The 10092-nt window shown below is 45.0% G+C and overlaps 1 protein-coding gene across 3 annotated transcripts; it reads left to right on the top strand.

Moving 5' to 3' along the window:
* The first annotated feature begins 242 nt into the window (after window positions 1–242).
* gpr176 (G protein-coupled receptor 176) lies at window positions 243–9138 on the top strand. 3 transcript variants are annotated; one of them, XM_042095590.1, is made up of 4 exons: window positions 243–393; window positions 834–1402; window positions 4330–4582; window positions 6729–9138. In XM_042095590.1, the coding sequence occupies exons 2-4, from the start codon at window positions 1165–1167 to the stop codon at window positions 7999–8001; spliced, it is 1764 nt and encodes a 587-aa protein (XP_041951524.1). In that variant the 5' UTR covers window positions 243–393; window positions 834–1164; the 3' UTR covers window positions 8002–9138. The 3 variants fall into 3 exon arrangements, with proteins under 3 accessions (XP_041951524.1, XP_041951525.1, XP_041951526.1); XM_042095591.1 differs by having other exon boundaries at window positions 243–520; XM_042095592.1 differs by lacking the exons at window positions 243–393; window positions 834–1402 and adding an exon at window positions 2226–2302.
* Window positions 9139–10092: the final 954 nt, after the last annotated feature.

Here is a 10092-nt window from a genome sequence, read left to right as displayed (position 1 = left end):
CATAGCAGAATCCAGTCAGCTCAAGAGGAATTTCTCTCCTCACCGTGAGGTGAATTAGGCGTATTCAAGGCACGTAAGGAGTGACAGTAAACAGTGACCAAACATGAACGTTACTCAATTTGCAGAACTGCATCTCCCCGTTTGTCTGCAACCACAGAGAACGCTGTTTTCCATTTGGTCGGCGTTACGACAACACGACCCAATATTTTGATTTTATACCTTCCAAGGAGGAGCTCCTTTCTTGAGAGCGTTAGCCTCCCTTTTCCCAGTCCCTCGAATGCTACTTCTGACGGACAGATGCCCTGGTGACGTAAAGCATTCGGGTGTAGTTTTTACTGAAGAAAACAGACCTCTACTAATTCGCTTTGCAAAACGAACGTCGGCTCACTTAAGGTAAAAGCGAACTATTTTTTGTCATGATTGCACCGTGACAAAATGTGTGCAGATGTGTCTGCAGTCCACTCGTAAGGGGAGGAGGATACCATACATCTCCACATTGAGTTCACGACACTGGGATATGGTAGGTTGGGTAACAGTGCGTAACACGGATATCCAAACACCTTATTTATCTCAACAAAACCAGTATAGCCTACCATGTCCTTGTAGCCTGCTTATAGCTTCAACAGATGGAAGCTTTCGAAAACCAAGCTCGCACTTTCACGAGCGAGAAAAATCGTAGCGCAAATCGTAGGGCAGCTCACCTCAGAGCACACACCTAATAGCCTACCTGGGTAAAGTTGAAATGTTTCTGGTCACTACTACAGTGAGACAAGTCGTTTAGCCTATTGACTAGTTGCTGAGTTTCACTGAGTGTTCTTCTTATATGCCTACAGGATCGGCGCTTGGGATCGGCTAGAATGGCCATCAGCATCAAATGACAAAATGGGCTTTTTCCTTCGTCTGTGTCTTATTCTGGAAATTGATTTAAAATGACAGCATGTTAATGCCAAGGGCATCGTCATCTTGCCATGGACTTTTCTTCAGCAAGAGATTCATATACATGCCAGATTCCGGCACCTGCAAGCATCACCTCTTTGACAATATGATGCTCTGAACTGATCACATGGGAATACCATGTACAACTCAACTTAACCTAAACCTCAAGCCTAAACTCAACAGTTAGTTTTTTGAAATGTAAAGCAGTTCACGAAGCTAATGTGAAAGATGGACGTGGACAGCTTTGGAAGATGGGTTGCATCTGTCGAAAATGGGACGGTCAACCTCACCGCTTCTGCCAATACCCAGATAAAAGTCCCAAACACCTCGCTCCAGATGGATCCTTGGGAAGAAATACATTCAACTGAGGTGACACGTTTGGAGAACCGCTACTTCATTCAAGAACAAACCTACCGAGACTTTACCACTACCGTACAGATTCTTATCCTTATCGGGTCTCTACTGGGTAAGGCAATGGCTAGGGAATTACAACACAAATGTGTTAAATTCATCATTCTGTTCACAGGTTCACGAGTTACGCATATAAGCCTCTCATGCTCTAGTGCCATTTACCTTTATTGCAACGCACCGTGCACAGTCCATTTGTTTTAACTGTTCAGAAAGTATTTCACCACTATATTTGGAGATTATTGTCACTTGAATTACCAGTTGTGTTGCTGCATCTTATCCAAACTAGTGAAAATCATTTGGCTGAATAATATTTATTGTTGGTGTTGAATGGTTTGTGTCCCATAAAGTCATAGGTCTTCAAGGAAGTACTGATTATACAACCTCAGACAGACATACAGTATAATTCAATTAGATCAGACCATACCCTTGATCATTGAGCCACTCAAAAACCTGTTGTGCACAGTATACCCATGTGATGTGTTTATACCAATGTGTCCGATATTGAATCATCAACACATTACCTTTTAATTTTCTTATTCCAAATAGCACTCTTTTTCCGCATTAGACTCTCCAATAGGCCTGGTGCTAGCTATATTGTGTGTTCAGCATTCTCTTGTTGTTGCATTTTTTCTGGACATACACATGATAGGTGCTAAATTCCTTGTGCTATTGACCCTTTCAACAATAAAAACAAAAACAATGCTTGAACGTTCTATTTGGTTCCCAATCTACTTCCTCTGCATTAAGATAACATATGGAATGTTAAAAAGGAAGTCTTGTGGGGCCAACTATGATGCTGATAATGGAACTCTCTTGAAAGGGTCTATAGGTAGGGGATTTTCCACACTGGCTGATGAACAACCAAGCCTATTTTACATTGCACAGCATGACATGAGATTCAATGACAACGCACAATCGGATTCTAATGCAACTCTAAAGTCGGTCTCTTATTTAGGTATACTTTCGGATATGTAGTAATTTTATTCTGATATCAGTTATCTTATTGCTGACCTTACAAGGCTGATTAATAACGACATCATTCAAGACATTTCATCTGTTATAATGACTCAATTACTAGACACAGCTCAGTATGAATTACTTTGAGCAGAAAATGTAATCTGATATCAGTATTATTAGGAAGATAATACCGCTCAAAGTGGTAAGACATCAATTTTTTTCTTAGCTGGACTTATTGCTTGGTCAAGATGTAAAATGTGACAAACATCAATCCTTTTTGCTTGTGTTTTTTGGCCTTTGAAATGTTATCATAGTATTGCTGTTTACACAAGTTCTGTAATACATTGCATGCGGTTTCCAAGGAGTTACCTTTATTGCTGGCGGGCCACTCAAACATTGACACATCCCATGGCAATGAGACAAAAATGATTCAGACAAAGTGGAAGTGTGGATGTATTTGTTGGCCCTGCCTCTCCCTCAGTGTCAATGCAAATAGTTTGTTCCGGACGTGATTTTTGAGCTAAGGATGACCTTATAATTGGATTTGTCATTGTAAGCTATTTTGCAAGGGCTGGAAAAGTACTGAGATACCTAGAGCTGGTTATACTAAATATCATATGACATATTGAAATGAAACTTTGCATTTGCCAGAATATGTTGGCAATGCAAACGGATTCCTGATGAGCAAGCTATGAAAATGAACAAAATATATGTTATGTCATATTTTAATTTTAAAGATGCATATTTTCATTTTAGCCTAAGAGGTGGATGTGTTTTGTGTCTTAACTCAGAGGAATTTGTAGTTTGTTGTTTGCTTCTGAGGAGTTAGAAATATATCACCTGTGTTGGTTTGAAGAGAAGAGAGACTATTTTATGACCATGTACGGTATTTTGTGGTTTCATTGGCCTACACAGGATCTTGTTTTGAGAGAAAATACATCACCAGTCATACTGTACGTGCGAGCACATTAAGAAACCAAGTTAGCAGCCAATTAAGCAGCTGCTTCATAAGATGCCAGAATAACAAAATCACATTCGGAGCACCTGGGCAAGTTGACCTTATGTCAAGAACTGAGTCGTGCTTTGTGTTAACCCCAGTCAATTTCTGTCAGTAATGTGTGTTTTCTAAATGACACACCACACAACAGAAAGTGTAGGCGGAGAGAGAGAGAGAGAGAGAGAGAGAGATTTCCTGCTGCCCTGCCACTTTACTCTCAGTAAAAATAAAACAAATCTGCATGCGCAGCCACAGAGGATAGAAAAGATTGTCAGGTTTGAGAAAATATGCTCTTAGAAAAAGTGGGTCATGTACCTCCCCAGCCTCGCCATGCTGGCTGCGCCCAATGAGTGTGTTTTGCGCCTGCTTTTACCTTGACCTCTGCTGTGAGTAATGTGACCATCACTAAGTGCTTCTTCCATCAAGGGAGGTAATGCGGGTGAGAGGAAGAGGATTTCTGTCGGAGTGCCACCAGGGCATAGAAATGGCCAGAAATGTTGAGGCATGCTTTCACCTTCCTTCCTTTCAAAGCATATGGTACAAGTAGTAGGGGCATAGTTGGATGTGATTCAAAGCCTTTTCAGGAGATGGAAAATATTGATGTGTTTTGAGATTTTACTAGGAGGCCGGGGGTTTGGGCAGGTGTAAGGTTTACTGGGTCAGGGTAACCTTTGGATTTAGGGACTTGCAGAGGCTGAATGGAAATCTGGCTTTTCACCCCTTGATGAAGCTGTGGTGTGTGTGTGTGTGTGTGTGTGTGTATGCCATAATTGATTTGACCTCAGCTCCTGTGGTATCTCAACTGTGCTCTTGCACTGAAATGGAGGACGGTGTCAAACATCTCAACCCTGGCATGCGCATGATGTGATGGGGCCTGGTTGAGTCGTCATGGATTCTGAAAGCAGCAACATACAAACAATGTCATATTGATCTTCTTTTCCCTCTCTTTATACACAACTAATGGGTTTCTCTCTCTCTCTCTCTCTCTCTCTCTTTCTCTATCTCTCTCTCCCTCTCTCCTTTGCCAGGCAATGCTTCAGTGCTGTGGTGCACCTGCTACACCAATGTCTTCAAGCCCGTCACTGGGCGCTTCATCAAGAACCTGGCGTGCTCGGGCGTCTGCGCCACACTGGTGTGCGTGCCCTTTGACCTGCTGCTGGGCAGCAGCCCACACTGCTGCGGGTGGCTCCGTGTGCTCTTTCTCTGCAAGGCCGTCAGGTTCCTGCAGCGGCTCTTCTGCTCCGTCACTGTGCTCAGCTTCACCGCCATCGCGCTGGACAGGTGGGTGGGTGCATCGGTGGGAGGCCTCTAAAGCCGTGTGCAGACAGCTGACCATTTTCTGGCTGCCCATCCCATCCCATCTCATCTCAAAAGTTGAGATTAGTTTACCTTTGTCACATGATGTCTCGTGTTGCCAGTGGTCATTTCACCTGTAATTGCTACAATGGTGCTGAATTTCATTAACATTCTGTGGTCTCTCATCTTTACATTGCTGCTTGTCTTCTTCCTGTCTGAATGCGGTGCTTACGTTAAAACCCTGCAGCCTTAAAAAAATAACACCCCCTCTTTACAGTGTTCCCTGTAGAATCACTCTCCCTCTATGCATGCTTCGATTCTTCCTGGGCTTAAACACGTGACAGACAGCCTGAATACACAGCGTACTGTGCTTATCAAGTACTAACAGTATGAATAAGACCACATGTACACAGCATTAAAGGGTGTCACATGTACACATGAAAGGCCAGCTTAATTTTAGAAAGATCAAAACCCAATGAATCTGTGGGCTGTTGTTTTTACCCCCCAAACTCCCTCCAATCCCACTGGGGCCCTACGGGACACGGTAAGAAGTAATCGATTTAGCTTGTGGTAGAGCTCGAGCAGTCATGTCCAGTTTTCCATTACGGCCAACATCTAGTGGCTACCCACAGAGAGGAACCACTTTCCCAGACACCCTGCGCTCCCCTTTCCTACTCTGTCTTCCCAGTTACCAGCTCCAAGGGCCCTGCTTCCATAGCAACGTGGGCTGCTACAACCCCTTCATCAATTCATTGAATAATTTATTTCATGTGTTTGGGGGCTGGGAAGAGCCCCCCCCCCCCCCCCCCCCGCCAAACACATATCCACCTCCATTATGGCTCAACCTGTTTATCTTCTGTTTTCCTGGCCTCTTTCTCACCTGTGAAGACAGGAAAACACTGGGATAATGACATCATGCTGTTAGTAACATGGCAGGAAGTCGCAGACAATAGTCATATTGCCACATTCATTCATTCATTCATTCATTCATTCATTTCTATATGTAGGAAGCTGTTTTCATTCACTGTGGATGTCAAAAGAGACACACAAACACACACACCCAAACACAGTCAGCAGCACACAGGGAGGGAGCATGACTTGTTAAAGAGTGTACCTTTTTGCTCAGACAACAGACGGTGGAAGATGTTCAAATCACTTTAAACAAAGCAAACCTTTTCAAGGTTTTTTTCAAGGTTTAAAGGGATATTCCACCATTTGGGCAATTACACTCATTTTCCACCTCCCCTTGAGTTAAACAATTGATTTTTACCTTTCTCCAGTTCATCCAGTTCTCCGAGTCTGGCGATACCAGTTTTAGCTCCAGCCTAGCATAGATCATTGAATCGAATTAGTATCTCGCCTGCTAGCATCACGTTTAAAAGTGAGATTTCCAGGAATTTTCCTATTTAAAACTTGTCTCCTCTCAAGTTAGAAAGTGTAATAAGACCAACAGAAAATGAAATGTGGCGATTTTCTAGGCTGATTTGACATGGAACTATACTCTCATTCCAGCGTAATAATTAAGGAACACCATGGGCACAGCAGCACAATGATATCATGCAGCACCTGAAAATAGTCCCTGTAGGCTAACTTCCAGCAACAAGGTTGAGCTGCAGCAGACAAATCGGTTAGTGACTGGATTATTACGCCTGAATGAGAGTATAGTTCGATGTCAAATCAGCCTAGAAAATTGCTACCGCCATCGCCTCCCGACCCCCGGCCTCCTGATTTTCCGTTGGTCTTATTACACTTTTTAACTTGAGAGGAGACAAGTTTTAAATAGGAAAATTACCGGAAATATTAGTCACTTTTAAACGTGATGCTAGCAGGCGAGATGCTAATGGACTAATTCGATTCAATGATCTATGCTAGGCTGGAGCTAAAAGTGGTATCGCCAGATGACTGGATGAACTGGAGAAAGGTAAAAATCCATCGTTTAACACAAGGGGAGGTGGAAAATGAGTGTAATTCCCCAAATGGTGGAATATCCCTTTAAGCCCTATTCATGCAGGGCTTAAAGTTCTCAAGCTCTGTGCCTGAATTCAGGTGTGGGCCAGGTTATTTAAGATTTGCACTGTTGGTCAGTTGCTATCATTTTTGACTTTGTTATGTTTCTTGTCGCTTTGTTCAGATACTACTCGGTGTTGTACCCTTTGGAGCGGAAGATATCTGATGCCAAGTCCCGAGATCTGGTCATCTACATCTGGGTGCATGCCGTGGTGGCGAGCGCGCCCGTGCTGGTTGTCACCGACGTCACCGACATCTATGCCACGTCTTCTTGCTTGGTCAGGCCGAGCCACACCCTGGGTCACTTGGTGTACGTGGTGTCGTACAACGTCACCACGGTGATCGCGCCGCTGGCGGCGGTCTTCCTGGCCATGGTGCTGATCCGGCGTGCACTGAGTGCCAGCCAGAAGAAGAAGGTGATCATCGCGGCGCTGCGCACGCCGCAGAACTGCATCTCCATCCCGTACGTGTCGCAGCGCGAGGCAGAGCTTCACGCCACGCTGCTGGCCGCCGTGCTGGCCTTCACGCTCTCCGCCGTGCCCTACGCCGCGCTGGTGGGCTACCAGGTGCTGGCGCTCGGCGCCCAGGCCCGTGCGGGGCAGGGTGGCATCGGTGGCCCGGCGGTGCCCGCCGCCCTGCGGCTCACGGCCGCCTGGCTGCCCAAGCTGTCGTTGCTGACCAACCCGCTGCTCCTCCTCACCGTCAACCGCTCGGCCCGACACTGCCTGGCTGACCTGCTGGTCCGGGCGCACCGGCGCTGCAGCCGGCGAAACGCCGTGAGCACCGCCGGACTCGGGGAGGTGGGCAGCGCGGGCGGCGCCGGCGTGGGGTCGGGCGGCGAGGCGGCGGCCCGCTCGGGCAGCCAGCTGCTGGAGATGTTCAACATCGGGCAGCAGCAGATCTTCAGGCCCAGCGAGGAGGAAGACGAGGAGGAGGAGGAGGAGGAAGGGAGGCACGAGATCCCGTCTGTCGGCTCCGGAGGATTCCAGCACCGATTCGACGAGACGGCGGCGGCGGCTGGCAGCTCGGGGAGAGCAGCGGCTTCCGTCGGACCGGAGCTGACCCATCAGCACCAGCTGCACCCCGCCACAGGGGCGCGAGAGGTGGGCCTGCCTCCGCCCAAGTCCCCTCCCGTCCAGCAGAGCTGCGCCTACTCCTCCTCACAGGTGGCCCCCGCCACCCCCACCGAGCCCGAGGAGGCCACCCAGTTCGGCTTCGGACCGTTTGAGCTGCCGCCGCAGTGGCTGCCTGAGACGCGGAACAGCAAGCGCCGGCTCCTGCCCCCGCTGGGGAACACGCCGGAAGAACTCATCCAGACCAAGCAGCCGCGCACGCGACCTGAGCGCCGCATCAGCCGCAACAACAAAGTCAGCACTTTCCCCGTCGTGGACCCCTGATAGGGGGACCACAAAAGACAAGACTGCCGGAAACAGTCGACTGACATGATGACCGGAATTAAAGACATATAGACTGATTGTCCTGTGTGCCAAAACCACCAAAACCATCAGAGCAACATCAGAGTGCATCTGATTTTTGAAAGAAAATACTCATCTCACGTTTCTATTTTGTGCTGTATCGCCCCTGAAGACCTTCTTTTCTATGTATTTTTTCATCCTGAGGAGTGGATTGATTTCTACCGATAACTAGACTGCTGGAAGATGTTTGAGCATTTTGTTTGTACACTGTTCAAATTAACGAGATCAATAGGACCAAGCTGATCTCCTGACTGACCAAATCTGCCAATATTGTTTACACCACAAGCACAAGCATGGAAAAAAGATGCGTTTTGATCTTATTTCAATCTCAGAAAACGCACAGTAATCACAATCGTGTTCTAGGACATAATCCGAAAACAAAAAATTATTTGGTCTTACGATCCTCTCAAAACCGTTTTTTTTTTCTTTCAACGGCCATCATCACCATATTTGTCTGAATTGTACTTTGCCATATATCCAGTAATGTCTCAGAGTGGAAAACATCAAGAACAGTTTGTATAGTATCTACTATTGCTGACATGGCATATTGTAGCACCTTGAGCCTTAAACCTGGACCTGGCTATGCAGACAGAAGAAGTATAGCATATGCCCTCTTTACCACATTTTGCTTGGACGGTTCAGTTGTAATTCTTTCCAACAGTCTGTGATCATGAATGAGAATATAATAATGCATTTTCTATAAGGTCTGTGAACTCCTTGCTCATTTAACCAATAGGTATAACTGTATGGAGTTTATAGTGCAGGGGGTTTGCTTTTGTACATCTTGAAGAAAAAAGTAACGATTTATAAATATATAAACGCACTAATAAAAGATCTTATTTTGCATAGCATAGAAAAATACAGATAAACCGTTTTCTCTCAAGGCCATGAAATATTATTCATTCAAATTAGTCATTCAAATTAATTTGTCATTCAAGTTTTTTAACAAATGTCTTTACATGAATTTTCTCAGCATTGCAATTAAATGAAGGACATATCTGTGACCATGGCACACTATAGAGTGCAGTGATATATCAGGCCCAAGAAGAATCATCGGCTATGCTTTACTTGAAGGTATCTACACAAGAGTGACATGATGACACTGTCATGAACGTGTCATAAACATTATAAACAAGTCATAGATGTTTATGACATAACGCTTCTATCATTAAATGTCATTCGGTTTTGGTCATGACAAGTTAGGGTTAGGGTTCATGTGTCATGACAGTGTTGTGTGTTCATGACAGTGTCATATCACTCTTATGTATATACCTTCAAGTAAAGTGTTACCGAATCATCTATTACTGCTCAGGTTGGGAGTGTTTGTTTTCGTGTGTTTCTTAGAGTCCTGTTTGGAATTCACAGCGCATGGAATGGAGGAAAGACACATGCTGCTGCTGAGGAGCAGACATCAGAGAAGCATCTCATCTCATCTGAATCAAATGAACTTTTCAATCTATGTTGGAGGGATGGTTTTATTAGTGCAATTGAACCACTAAGAGTGTCTGCGTTTGAAGTTCATGGAAATAATATGTTTATATTCATCATCAATTGCAACAATGACTTGCCAAAACAAGAAGAAAAAGTGCGTCCTGTAAAGTTTCAGAAAGGTGCTTTAAAACTTGGAGTTTTACTCTGAAGTCATATCAGTGTCGAACATGAGATGTGTGAAGGCTATAGTACTAATGCTGTGCTGTTTGCACTCACGCAGGCGTGAAGAGAAGCCTGTTCGACTACAAATATTTGTTTAGCTGTAAAGCCACCCGCTGCCAATGGCAGGATGCCGTCCTCCCATGCTCTGGCACAGACGTCTCTTTCATCTACCATCTAGATCTAAGTCTAAACAACAACATGCATTATTTATTTTTATTTAGAAATATTGTGCCACACAAACAATGAAAACAAACAAATCTCCTAGTACAACATAACATTTTTGTGCTTCCATGTTTTAGATGTCCCTTTAGTCAGAAATAGTCATATAATCTATGTTTACTTATGCAATTTAGCAACATG

Source organism: Alosa sapidissima, chromosome 6, assembly GCF_018492685.1.
Source record: "Alosa sapidissima isolate fAloSap1 chromosome 6, fAloSap1.pri, whole genome shotgun sequence".
Taxonomy (NCBI): domain Eukaryota; kingdom Metazoa; phylum Chordata; class Actinopteri; order Clupeiformes; family Clupeidae; genus Alosa; species Alosa sapidissima.
Note: the sequence above shows the minus strand (reverse complement) of the source record. Positions and strands in the feature narration are given on the sequence as shown.